General features: G+C 46.2%; 2 protein-coding genes across 2 annotated transcripts in view; both read right to left on the bottom strand.

The window, feature by feature from the left end:
• LOC309354542 (integrin alpha-X-like) overlaps positions 1-834 on the bottom strand; it is a 35,023-nt gene extending 34,189 nt beyond the window's left edge. Inside the window, exon 1 of the mRNA XM_081884732.1 lies at positions 673-834. Coding sequence (XP_081740858.1) covers positions 673-736 — 64 coding nt within the window. The 5' untranslated portion in view covers positions 737-834. The remainder of the gene's footprint in view (positions 1-672) is intronic.
• A 2,196-nt stretch (positions 835-3,030) lies between these two features.
• On the bottom strand, positions 3,031-11,930 carry CD2BP2 (CD2 cytoplasmic tail binding protein 2). Its single transcript, XM_081884772.1, has 7 exons — positions 11,773-11,930; positions 10,498-10,579; positions 10,100-10,232; positions 7,603-7,760; positions 6,257-6,761; positions 5,295-5,416; positions 3,031-3,363 (listed from the first exon to the last, which is right to left on the bottom strand). Exons 2-7 carry the CDS (start codon positions 10,570-10,572, stop codon positions 3,253-3,255), a joined length of 1,104 nt encoding a protein of 367 aa, XP_081740898.1. The 5' UTR covers positions 10,573-10,579; positions 11,773-11,930; the 3' UTR covers positions 3,031-3,252.
• Positions 11,931-13,908: the final 1,978 nt, after the last annotated feature.

The following is a 13,908-nucleotide window of genomic DNA, read 5'->3' as shown; positions in this document are numbered from 1 at the left end:
AGCCCTGCACAGTGGGGCAGTATTAATTAGCCTCATATTGGTTGCGCGAGGTAGGAAGGTCTCAGATTTTAGCCCCAAGCTCTCAAGGTAGCTTTCAACAACTCGATGCACCGCCCCGAACAATATGGAGAGATGAATATTAACCTACCTTAGAGGGCTGTTGTAACAACTACAATGGATTAGTGCGACAGGCTTTAAACACAGGCAAAATAAATGCAAAGTGGGGTTATTATTTAGTAAGCACTTAATACCACTAGACCTGTAGAAATATTTTTTGGTTTTTAAAACATCCCCATTTCAGTGCTTGACTGAGCAAGCCTTCCCACGCACGGCAAGTTTTTGTTCCTTTTTTAAAGTCACTGTCTAAAACACTGCAGCCCCCTCCCTGCCCCCCATTAGCCCTGATTCAGTTTACCTGCAACCCAACCAGCTGCCTCACTCCTGATGGCTCCAACTTTAACCAACCCCCCCCCAACCCCTGCTCCTGTGCCTTTTAAAACAGCTGTAAGCAGGTGGCACTACTTTTCTCCAAGCTGAGAACAGGTTCACCTGCCGATTGCTGCAGATCAACTTGCTGTTGAAGACACAGGAACAAGCCAAAGCCAATTCCTTTGGGATCAGTTGGCAACCCTACACCTGCCCCACAAGCCAAGGTCGAGCTGCAGTACGTACACCAGCCAAGGCAGAGAAAGAAAGCAGCTTTGAGGATCCACTTCGTTTCGACGGCAGGCTCCATGCTGTTGCTTCATCCAGTCCCCTGCGGCCGACTTGCATGGAGACTGCGTTGCTGCAAAGTCTGGCCTCTCATTTCCTATTATTGCCACACCAGTATCCGTTCCCCCCTCCGTTTCAGCACGAATCTCTGATTTGCGCCACCTACAAACCACACCCAACATTAAATGCTAGACAATGTTAAATTAACAGAGTACGGCTGCCTCTTTTCCCAGAACAAAAAAAATTCTTTCCAGTAGCACCTTAAAGACCAACTAAGTTAGTTCTTGGTATGAGCTTTCGTGTGCATGCACACTTCTTCAGATACACTGAAACAGAAGTTACCAGACCCTTCTATATAGTGAGAAGGTGGGGAGGGGTATTACTCAGAAGGGTGGTGGGAATGGGTGATTGGCAGATAGCTGTGATGAGCCTGTTGACGACTGCAATAGGTCTTACAGGAAAAAGCAAGGGGTGAGAAGGTGAAAAATGGCTTTGTCATGTATAATGAGTTAAGAATCCAATGTCTTTGTTCAGACCAGGTCTCTCCATGGTTTTAAGTTTGGTAATAAGTTGCAATTCAGCAGCTTCTCTTTCCAGTCTATTTCTGAAATTCCTTTGTAGTAAAACAGCTACTTTGAGATCTTGTATAGAATGTCCTGGGAGATTGAAGTGTTCTCCTATCTTTTCTCAGTGTTCTCCTATCTTTTCTCAGTGTTCTCCTATCTTTTCCCAGAGGCTTTCTTCCATTCCATTTTGGTTGCCTGGGACAGACAAAACCTAACAAAGTTTTTCTTGCCATTGAATATCCAATGTTCAGCAAAAGCATATCCCTGCATATTAGGTGCTGGGGGGCAAACACAGGGTCGTCGTCACTTTCAGGATGTGCTTCCTAGAGGGCGACCCATCAATAGACACAGAAAACTGTGCTAGGGATGTTTTCCAGTGTGTTCCAGTAAGACATCTTAAAGGAAGGGGTTAGAACCTGTGGTGCTGGACTCCCAAATCCCATCAGCCCCAGCCAGAATGACAAAATCGCCAGGAATGATGGGGCAAGTCTACTATCCAGAGTGCTAGATTCCCCATATCTGGCCTCATGCCTGCTGTATTGAGGAAATGTAGGCTTCAGACTATCAAACCTCTATTTTGGTCTGTTCATCAGTGGCTTGTTTCTCACCACCAGAACATTATCCCATTATCCGTATGTCTGAGCCTGCTAGCGGGATGTTTTCATTTTTTAAAGAGAAGAACCCACAATAAATATATTGTGGGAATTCTAGCTTCCGAGGAAGTAATGCGACTATTTACTTGAGTGTGGGACAGTTGTGCTGGATGGCCGACTTACAAGATCTTAAATGAGCTCTGATCTACTGGATAGAAACTAAAGGCACTCCCTTTCCTAGCATCCTCACAGAAACTAAAGGCGCCCCCTTTCCTAGCATCCTCTTTGAAAATGAGGTTTCTTCCTTATGAACAGGAACAGCCCAAAGCATTTTGTTGCCTCAGGCGAAGCAGAAATCTCTCCATGCCACCCCAAGTCAAGTTGCATAGTTTCCAAAGCTCGTGAAATTATTTTCTGCGCTTGTGGCAGGAAATATCGTGATCACCTCTCCCCGACAATAAAAAATACTGTAATAATTAACTTGCTGCCCTTTCAGAACACCAAAATATCTATGTGGCCAACATCTAGAAGTTGTTTTTATTTTGCTGTTGGCTTTAATTTCTGCAATTGTCCATTTAAAAAAATCTGTGCATGTACCAAAAATACCTGTCTTGTTTTAAGGGCTCTGGACTAGTGTGTATTACAAAGGGAAGCCACCATCTGATTTGCCTAAACACTCTACCCTGTAAGACCTAAGAGGAATGGGTGTAGATGAAAGGGGGAGGGGCACACTTAAAAGCATGGCCTTCTCATGAGGTTTGTAACAAGGAGTGGGGTAGTATAAAGGAGCTGAAGAGCAATGAATAAAATTTGAGTCATGAGTAGGTTTAGGTAAAAAAAGGCCCCCTTTAAGTTGATCCCTACAGATGAAAATAGTAATAGACACAAAGTAAACCACAATTTCTCCACCAAATATTGTGCAAGATGGTAGAACAGTGAACTATGTCAATGAATGGCAACTTGTTTTACCCTCTCTACCTCCCCCCAAATCTTCTATTTGCTTGTGTATGACAGTCTCTCCTCCCCATCACTTAAGATGCTACTGGAAGCATTGAGGAGCAGACAAGAACTGGCAGCTAGAAGGCTGCATGCCAATCCCTAACCTATGCCCAACACACGGGAATCATCAGCAGGGAAACAGTAACCAACCCAGCCAATTTAAGGTTGATAATTTTTATTTCTCGCAAAATGCGAAGCAACCTCAGAATGAGACGGCAAATCAAACCTCTCCCTCTTTCCCTCAGCAAACACACGCACACAAACACACACACGCCTCTCCTCCCCTGGCCCCCACCCCCTAAAGTCCGGCAAGTTCTTTCAGTCCGCCGCTGTGTTGAGTTGCATCTCTTGTGCTCTGTGGGGCAGGAGGCGGGTTCCAATCACGTGTAGAGGTCAAAATCAATGCGCTTGGAATTGTAGAACTGGCCCTCGGAATTCTCCACCTTCCGGCAGTAAACCCCATCGGGGAAATAGCCTTGGGATACCCAGTCCTGGAGGGATACACAAGAGGAAAGTGTTGAAGGAGAAAGGGAATTGCTGAGAGAAAGAAGAGATGGAGCTGGCAAACTGGTTGGGGCCAGGGGATGAAGTGAACAAACAAGCACTGGGAGGAAATTATCAACATAACTAGCAAATTCAAACACGACTGACGCTAGCATATCAAGGGGACCAACAAAATCTGGACACATGGAGAGCCAAAAAAAAAAGTTGGTGCACCTAATGGACGTGGGGGGGGGGTCCTACAAACTAAAATGCGTTAGGTGGTTTTCACTCAAAAACAGGCATGGAAATGAAGGTTGTGAAAGGCTAGAAACTTGGTTTTAAAGATGAAACCGGAGATTCTGCAGAACCCGAATTCTGCAACCAAGGCCCAGTTTTGTAACTGAGATATTACACAACACACATTGCTGGCAATATTTTCAGAGAAAATGAATGGCGGTGTGCAAGAATAGTCCAGATTTTGCACTTCTAGGCAGCCTACTCAGAGGTATTATCTTAAACAAAAGCCAACACAGTAAATAAACAGTTCACTTGTAATATATCAGTGGTGAAATGCTCATTTCTTCTCTTTCCAAAATAGATTTTATCTTGAACAATTGCAAATGCAGTAATAAGCAGTCCACTTGTGATATACCAGTGGTTCAGTGCTCAGACGCCGTTCCAGTAATCAGACATTTTGTTGATTAGTCATCGAGCTTTGTAGTAAATAATATATAAGACAGTACATAAACGACTTAAAGTAGGGATATATCTGTCCCCATCTGCATATTTCCATCGGGAGGAGCACAGAAAGAGGAGGTTTAACAAACTGAAGGACATCATCTTTCAGAACAAAGAATTGCAGTAGTAAATGTAACCAAAATGATCTCTGTGGCAACTGATTACATTAGTGTTAAAAAATCCTTGATGCAGCTTGACAGCTGTCATTACAAATCAAAACAACTTCTCTAGCAATATGATTTCCTTGCTTAAGTGGAGTTCATAATCCCAGTGTACAGGAATTATTCTTCACTGTCTTTGCATATAAAGGTAAAGGTAAAGGTACCCCTGCCCGTACGGGCCAGTCTTGACAGACTCTGGGGTTGTGCGCCCATCTCACTTAAGAGGCCAGGGGCCAGCGCTGTCCGGAGACACTTCCGGGTCACGTGGCCAGCGTGACATCGCTGCTCTGGCGAGCCAGAGCCGCACACGGAAACGCCGTTTACCTTCCCGCTGGTAAGCGGTCCCTATTTATCTACTTGCACCCGGAGGTGCTTTCGAACTGCTAGGTTGGCAGGCGCTAGGACCGAGCAGCGGGAGCGCACCCCACCGCAGGGATTCGAACCGCCGACCTTTCGATCGGCAAGTCCTAGGCGCTGAGGCTTTAACCCACAGCGCCACCTGCGTCCCGTCTTTGCATATACTTTCATTAAATGTCTGCATTATTTTTACATATGGAACTGCTTTTAATTGTTTTTACACTTTTCTTGTTTTACAGTTACCAATGTTTTATTTCTTTTTATGATTTTTTTTTTATTGCTGCAACACACCTGGGACCACATGGTAAAGAGCAGGTAAGAAATCTAACACATTGCTTCTCCAATATGCCCACAGCTGCTCACTCACCTCAGCAGGCAAGCCACAGAGAAGTGCACTTGCAACCACAGACAAGACTTATACACCCAGGAACAATAAATGGATAGAGATGGACATGAAGATCGAAGATTTAGGGGAAGAAATGAACATAAAAAAGATAAGAGGGATGAAAAAACCAAAGGCTACTGAAAGAATGGAAAAACAAAAAATTATCAACGAAAGGCCACTGGTATAGGTGGAAAGAATGAAGACTGAATGATGAAAACAAGACCTAAGACAAGAGAGAGACATGAAGAAATATCTGAGAGAAATAACAGTGGTTTGACTGCCCCACTTTGTCTCTTACCTGCATCTGGGAGCTGCTAAAGGGGCCATAGAGTTCGGACGTGTTTGTGTTCTCCCATTTGTATTCCCACATGACCTCGGAGAGAGCATCGTCGTCGCCCTGCTTTTGCTCCTCACTTCCCACTGCCGGAAGAATGTTAGAACTTGTGTCAGGTTGCCAATTCCAACAATAACCCAAGGGCTAAGATCCGAAATACAATCAGGACAGTCGTGTAGTACAGCTGCACTACTTCAAACATCAGGATTCTGGGGGACCGGTAAAATGCTTCCCCACAGAAACACCCTGCATGTTGAAAGCTCAAATATCGGAGAGAATCTTAAGAGCAGAAGCCTTTTCCCAAAAGGGAATACTTTTCTCTGCAGGCAGAAAATGAGCACAACACACCTTCCTCTATTTGCAGCCGTAAATCTAAGCAAGAAGCTGCGCCAGGGGATTATTATTATTATTATTATTATTATTATTATTATTATTTGCAAATCATGCATTTTTGGTCTTCCCAAAACAGCAACACAGTTCCCAATGAATGGTGGTGTGCAAGAATAGTCCAGATTTTGCACTTTTAGGCTGTGCCAGCTTATCTAAGGCAGAACAATTGTCTTGGATCGGCACCAGCCCACATTGATGCATGAAGTCTCTCATCCATTTACTTATCACCGGGATCTCCTATGTGCTAATTAGCTCAACAGCAATTAACTTCAAATTTCACAACGTCAAATTTTGAATGCGGAAGGTTAAAGGGAACAAAAGGCGTTCGCGTAATATTTCCATATGCCCTTATGCAACTTGGAGCGGCCTGAGGGGAAGTCTGGGTAGGATCCTTGTTGAGTGATCAGCCTGGGTGCCCCTGGCTGATCAGGGGATCACAGAGCTGCTAAATTATTTATTATTATTATTATTATTAGCAAATCATGCATTTTGGGTCTTCCCAAAAGAGCAACGCAGTTCCCAACAAAAGGACTCACCCGCTGGTGTCTTCTCCCCCAGTTTCGCTTCATCAATATCCTCAGCAAACATATCGAGCTCCGGTTCGGCTGCGGATGCTGCTGCAGGAGGTTGCTCCAGCACCCGGAGCCTCAGTGCCAGCTTCTCCCGAGTCTCCTGGTAGATCTCATACACGCCTCGCGCCACCATTTGGTCAGCCAGCCCCGAGAGGCGCTCCAGCTGCTCTTTCCGTTCTGGCGACCCGGGCTTCTGGCGCTCTCCTTCCTCGGCCGGCTCTGCCTCCTCTGCCTTCAGGCGGCTCCAAGGCCTCCTCTGACGCCCGCTGTTCTTGGGCCCCCCCTTGTCTCCCAGCCTCTGGATGGCCCTGGCCACCGTCTCGCCAGGCAGCACCAAGGCCACCATTCCTTCCAGCAGCGCCTTCTTGTCCAAAGGTGCCCGTCCCCCTTCAAGATCCTCTTCCTCGTCTTCATCGGCAGAATCTAGCGGCGGCTTCTTCTGACCAGGACGCTGCTCCTTTATCCTGACCTGGTTGGGATAAAGTGAAAGGGACAGGAGAGCCGTAAGAGGCAAGTGGCAGACCATTACAAAATGCGGATGAGCTCAGCTTGTTAGAGCATGGTGCTGATGACGCCAAGGTTACAGGTTCGATCCCTGTAACAGGGCAGCTGCAAATTCCTGGATGGCAGGGGGTTGGACGAGATGGTCCTCAGGGTCCCTACTCTACGATCCCAATGTATGGGCTTCAGATCCAGTCAAAGAACTCTAGCAGGTGCCGCAAGCCAGAAATAATATCCTTTTTGTTATTTGCACTCCCTGTTCCTATTAGATATTCCCAAGAATCATATCAGCCTTGTTTGATGCAACATTAATTCACTGGTTCCCCAATTTTTGTAGTAAAAAGCCATGGAGGTAAGAGAGCAACATTATTCCCACTTACTAGCTCACTGGGGTTTGGGAGAGCTGCTGTCTCCAAGGCTATCTTGTCTCAGAATTACTCCAAGAGCAGTAACTCCTTAGGACCATGCAGGAAAGCAGCTTAGTTATTACAATCAACCTGACTTATTTCTGACTACTTATGGTACCCAGATTTGAGCCATGAACCCAGTTCGCTCCTGTCCTGGCCGCAGAACTATAACCCATTCCCCCTACTGCTGTTCCCTCTTGCAGACATTTCAGAATTACTTCCCGGAATCTCTGTATTTATGATTGTACAATGTAAGCACAAAAACTGATGCTTTGCTTCCTGCTACAGTGTAACTGGGGAATCAATCCAGCTCCTCTCTCCACACACTGTAGGAACAGCCAAGGTTATCAGCTCCCTGTCTGCAGAGACTGTCTTCTGCTCAGCCCAGATAGGCAACCTTACCCAATCTATGTTGTCCAACCAGTTATCCCGAATCATCGCCTCTTTTTTCAAGAAGTAGTTGCCTTCTGAATCAAAATGGCCTTCTTCCATCTCCTCCTGCAAATTGAATGGAGTGATCCGGACCCCATCTTCATAGTCAATAGTTGCAGATTCCTGCCCTACGAGGGTAAATAAGAAGGGGGGGGAATCAAATTATGATGGAACAGCCTCTCATAATACTAGAATAAAATGACTGTTAACTTTAATAAATCACTAGAGCAGGGCTGATACGAAACCGTAAGAACATCCTATACCCTTTTAAAATGTGGCTCTTTCGGGGGGGCGGTGTTACTGGGTTGCCGTTTTTATTCTGATTATATATGTCGCAATCTTTTCTGTGAACCGCCCAGAGACCTCTGGGTATAGGGTGGTATATAAACTTAATTAACACCAACATTGAAGAAGTGTGCATGCACATGAAAACTTATACCAAGAACAAACTTAGTTGGTCTCTAAGGTGCTACTGGGCATTAAAAAAAAAATTATATACCGTATTTTTCGCCCCATAGGGAGCACCTAGTTTTTTGGGGGGGAAATAAAGGGGGGGAAATTCCTTTATTTCCCCCCCAAAACCAGGTTGGGGAACAGTGGGATGGCGGCGCTCCGCCTCCCTGCTGTCCCCTGAGCTTGTGGGGCTGCCCGATATCTGCCCGAAGCCCGGGGCGCGCTGTGCAGTGCGCCCCAGGCTTCAGGATGCAGGCTGCTATCCGCAAGCCTTGGGAGCCCGGCAGGAACTCCTGCGGAGCTCCCAAGGCTTGCGGAGAGCTTCCTGAAGCCTGGAGAGCGAGAGGAGTCGGTGCACTCCGACCCCTCTCGCTCTCCAGGCTTCAGCAAAAGCCTGCATTCGCCCCATAGGACACATACACATTTCCCCTTCATTTTTGGAGGGGGAAAAGTGCGTCCTATAGGGCGAAAAATACGGTATATTTCAACACCAACACCTTGAGAAGAGTCTGCTGGATCAGGCCAGTGGCCCATGTAGTCCCGCATTCTCACAGTGGCCAATCAGTTGCCTGTAGAAATCCAGCTAGATTTGAGCACTAGAGCCCTCTCCCCGCCTGTGGTTTCCAGCAACTGGTATTCTGAACCATTGCTGCCTCCAGCTGTGGAAGCAGAGCACAGCCATCATGGTCCGTGGGCATCTATAGCCCTATCCCCTATGAATCCTTCTGCTCTGCAATCGTAATTCTGCCAGCCCTAGGACATCCAATAGTGTTTAAAGGTAAAGGGACCCCTGACCATCAGGTCCAGTCGTGGCCGACTCTGGGGTTGCGGCGCTCATCTCACTTTACTGGCTGAGGGAGCTGGCGTACAGCTTCCGGGTCATGTGGCCAGCATGACTAAGCCGCTTCTGGCGAAACAGAGCAGCGCACGGAAACGCCGTTTACCTTCCCGCCGGAGCGGTACCTATTTATTTACTTGCACTTTGACGTGCTTTCGAACTGCTAGGTTGGCAGGAGCTGGGACTGAGCAACAGGAGCTCACCCCGTTGCGGGGATTCGAACTACTGACCTTCTGATTGGCAAGCCCTAGGCTCTGTTGTTTAGACCACAGCACCACCCGAGTCCCAATAGTGTTTATACACGTACATATATAGACGCAGGATTCCCCATTTTAGCTCAGCACTCTGACATGGCTTCAGGAGGCTCAGAGGTGTGAGGCTGAAGCATTACGAGTGTTCTCAATCACCCACCACTAAAACAAGTCCCAGTTTTTACCTTGGGCTCTAGAAGGGAGGGCTGGGGATGACCAGTAGTGGATGGCCAAGATACTCCAGCCACTCCAATGACCAGCCTCCCAATGAGCTCCTATTCCCCCCCCATACAAGCTCCAAACATATGGAGTGGAATTGGGGAGTATTCATCTTCCACAGAGGAATTGGGGTGCACTGATCTTCCATAGAGCTGTAGTTATGAGATCAGGGGCTACAATCCTATGCACACTTACCTGGGAGCAAGTGGGCTTACTTCTGAACAAAACATGCATGAGGCCTCTTAAAGGGTCCTGACAACCCAAAATATTGTCTTCGCTACCAAGACCTTCCAAAATTTGTGAATACCTAAACACAACCTACTTTAAAAGGATGCTGTAAGGCTTAATGAAATAATGTATACAAAGGGCCTTGAACACATACAGCCCAATCCCATGCATATCTACTCAGAATTAAATCCTATTAAGTTCAGTGGGATTTACTCCCAGGTGTCCCTGGATTGCAACCTTAGTTTTCATGCAGATTTCCCCCCTTATGTACTGAAATAGATATTCCATGGCTCCATTTCCTTTAGGTCTGCCACATCCATACCACTGCAGTTCCAAGCAAAAGTAGCCTCTCTTGTCTTTATAGGGACTAGTGGCTAGCTTGCTGTTTTAAGGGGTTTCAGAAAGTTGAAATATCACAGAATACAGAATCTCATTATCCAAATATGTACACGTACCATGGTTCCAGTTCCATACTTACCTTCTACATCATCTGATGCAAGGATGTCATATTTGCTGCCTCGCCCTTCCTCCTCGTCATCCTCCTCATCACTGTCCAATGAGTGCTTGCCCTTAAAGCGGCTGCCTGGGCCTCCAACTGCAGGTTCCACCAGCTGTTAAAGGGGGTTGGGAGTTGGTAAAGAATGTAGAAATTATCCATTCAGAAGCTGAAGAATCTGCCTGTATTCCCCAGCATCACTAGTTTAGAGGGATTTTTTTTTCAAAATCAGCAGCTTATCCCTCTTTTAAGCTCCCCTAAATCTTCAGGATAAGCCACTGTGCATTCTCAAGTCAAGCTCCCAGATTATATATGTTTTAAACACACAGTTCCTCCTTCACTTTATCCCCTGAATATGAAGATATTGGAGAATAGCTCACCTTCTTTTTTGGCAAGTTTATTTCCTCCTCATCCTCATCGCCTTGGTCCTCAAAGGTCACCTTGCGTTTTGACATTATGGCTCTATGAAAAGCAAACCAGATTCAAAAGATGGCAGAGGGGATGCAAGACACCCAAGAGAGCTATCTGTGGGCAACACAGGAGAGGGGCTTGGCTGTTCTGATGGGTTTGGTTAACCAGAATTTGCATAATGCTGCTTCCACTGATGATAAGGCCCTTATCTCTACCATGCAGGTCTCAGGGGAAGGGGCTTTATCTCCACCATGCAGGTCTCTGGGGAGGGTTTGTAAACAAAGTAACTGTAGGCTCCATCTTTCCTGCATATACTGGTAGAGAGATATGTTTTATACACATCGTTTTACCCTCTGCAAAAGCAAATCCTATCACAATACATCTCAACCTGTTACGTAAACTCAATGAACAAAAGATAGCAAATAAGAACTCCTTGTGTATTCTATCACAATGCTTTGATTTAGAAATAGCTGCACTAAGAAACCCCAAATTTCTTAGTAAGAATGGCACATTTAAGTTTTGTATACATAATTTACTCAGCTTCCAAAAGGATTTTTTTCACATAGCTCAGGTTTTATTTGGGGGCCACAAAAAGGGATGTGTGTGTGCAGGCTAATAAGCCTCTAAAGAGCAAGGAGTGCAACACCTGAGCTCTGACCACTAAAGTTAACAGCAGCCTTGGGAGAAAGGTAAAATGCTCCAATTAGTTGGCAGACTTAATCCCAGGACCATGGGTTCGAGCCCCACATTGGATGAAAGATTTCGGCATTGCAAGGGGCCGGTCCAAATGACCCTCGTGGTCCTTTTCCAACTCTTCTACAATTCCTCCTCTGTACTTTGGCTGCTGGAAATAATCCAAACGTAGTCAAGCTTCGCTGCTCTTCATCATCTCCAGAGGACTAAAAACGCAAATGAACTCCAGGCAAAAGGTGGGTGGTTTTTTATATTATTATTATTAAAAAGAAACCCCGACACCAATTACGTTCCTAAATTAACCACGCTAACTAATTGAGAGAGAGGCCTCCCAAACTCCAAAGAAGCCTTTCGCACGGCTCGGAGGCCGCCCCGCGCTTTGCAGGTGTGAGCAAGGGGGGGGGTCATTGACCTGGGAGCGCACCTGGGCAGGTATGCCGCCGCCACCCCCACCACCCGCAGCCAGACGTTCAGGCGGGGCGGGAGCTATTAGAATGTGCGCATTACGTCACTCGCATCCTCCCCCCCGCGCGACGGAATGCGACTCCCACCTGAGTCCTCACGCAGCCCCCGCTGCCCAACTCTCAAACCACCGCGGCGAGGCAATCAACATCCGGGTCCCGCCGCGCCATTCGACGAGGACGTGACGCTAAGCAGGCGGCGGCGCACGCGCTCCGGAAGTGACCGCAAAGTATTGGCAAGCGCCGGCTTCGTTCGCGCCGACTAGCACGAAGAGTGTGGGCAAAGCCTGCGCGCGCGCGCGGTGCGGGTAGTTTCCTAATTTTGGACCTCCTCCTCGGGCGGAAGTTGTATATCATTCCAAGCCTGTGCAGCCCACAGGACTTGTGCAGTTTATTGCTCAGCTCCAGTGTATCTTGGGTTGCCTGGGTGCAAAGCTACGCACACTGGACTTCCTCCTGTATAGGACTTCGACCTTAGGAATGAGTAGTTCTTTAAACTGATGTGGTTTTAATGGCGCAAATACTGCAGGTGGAGTTAAAAGGGAACCACACACGTTCCTGAAACAGGTCAAGCAACAACCCTCAGCCATAATGGTTAAACTGAACCTCCATGGTTCAAGGCACTGTATCCCTGAATAACAGCTGCAGGAGATACAAGCATCCCCTTGGCCCTTTCAAATCATAGGGCAGATGAACCCTTTATTTAAGCCTGATGCAGAAAGCCTTTTCTTTACCTTGCCACCAAACAATTGTTTTTTATATATACAGTATATATATATATATATATATATATATATATATATATATATATATATATATATATGCTTTCGTAGATTTTCACGGGTACAGGAATGCAGGTTTTGGTGTCCTCGGGTGTCTTCCCGTGTAAAAGTTGGGGTGTCTAGGCGACGTTTCGACGAGGTCTCACTCGTCATCTTCAGGCTGGTGCTTTCGGCTTCTTGTTACTGGAACAGAGCAGGATCTCAGTGTTTGAGTTCCTATAAATACTGTTGAGGGGGTGTGGTGTATAGCCTCCAATGTTCTGGGCAGAGAGGAAGTTCCCAGGCTAGTGTGCCTTTTCTTCTTTTGTTCCTTAATTACTTGAGGGATATCTTGAGTGATTTCTTGAGTGATATCCTGAGTACCACTTAGGTGGGTCATTAGGTGTGGATTAGTTGCTAAAGTCTTTGTGTCTTGACCTCTTGAACTTTGTGAAGAGTTTTTCTGAGAAGATGGCTGTACTGCACTTAGTTGTGCTCTGGCTTGGCTTCGTGTATAGGGGCGAGCTGTGGTTTTGTGGCCTGTGTCAGCCAGATCTGTGTAGGGATTGCAGGGGGGTGCAGCATCCGGAGGTGCCACCATGGTTTGGCTACTGGATGGTGTCTGTAATTTATCTGTGGAGAGGGTCTGGGTTTGGGTCTGGTGTGGTTGATTGGTGATAGCGTTCTGTGTGCCTGGATGTATATTCACATCCACACCCAGAAGTATCAGAACAAAATCAAAATACAAAACCATGAAATAAAGGATCAAAATAAAAATTACAATAACCCCCCCAAAAAAAGCAACCCCACATATTATTATTATTTATTGGCTTTATGTCCCACCAGACACAGCATGCAGAGATTCCCATGTTTAGTTAAGGCAGAGGCTGCCGTTGCCTGCAAGAATCTGTGGATTAGGGTACTAATCCAGCCTTTAAGATGTCTTTAGCCCTATTAGTTTGTTGCAGTGAGAGAGTCTTGCGGCACCAACAAATTTACCATGCCACAAGCAGTAGCTTGTTTCTTAATACTGTAGACAAAGTGGGCTTATGCCACAATACAATTGTTGGGTTGGGCTACAATTTACTTTACTTCTAGGCCAACTTTCATTCAAACTGATGTCAGGGTTGTGTGCAATAAACATAAACAATATTTATTCCAAATAACAACAGCAACAACTTCATATGAACAATAAACTGAGGAGAAGAAGAACTATAAAATGATAAGGGAGACTGAGGCAACAAACCATTTAAAATATCTGGGCAAAGAAAAATGCCTTGGCCTGGCACCAATAATTATATTTTCTGCATTGAAAAGTTAGGGTACCATGACAGTAAAAATCTTCTCTGTTCGATACGTAATGTACTTTCACTAGAAAGAGCACTTGAAAAAGGACCTCACTCAAAGATTTTAGGGCATGGACAGGCCAACAGAGCTGTCTTTCCCATTGGGCTTAGTGGTGCGT

The sequence above is a fragment of the Podarcis melisellensis genome (genome assembly GCF_964234715.1).
Source record: "Podarcis melisellensis genome assembly, chromosome: 13".
Classification (NCBI taxonomy): Eukaryota; Metazoa; Chordata; class Lepidosauria; order Squamata; family Lacertidae; genus Podarcis; species Podarcis melisellensis.
The sequence above is the reverse complement of the archived record's forward strand: the minus strand, read 5'-3'. Positions and strand labels throughout refer to the sequence as shown.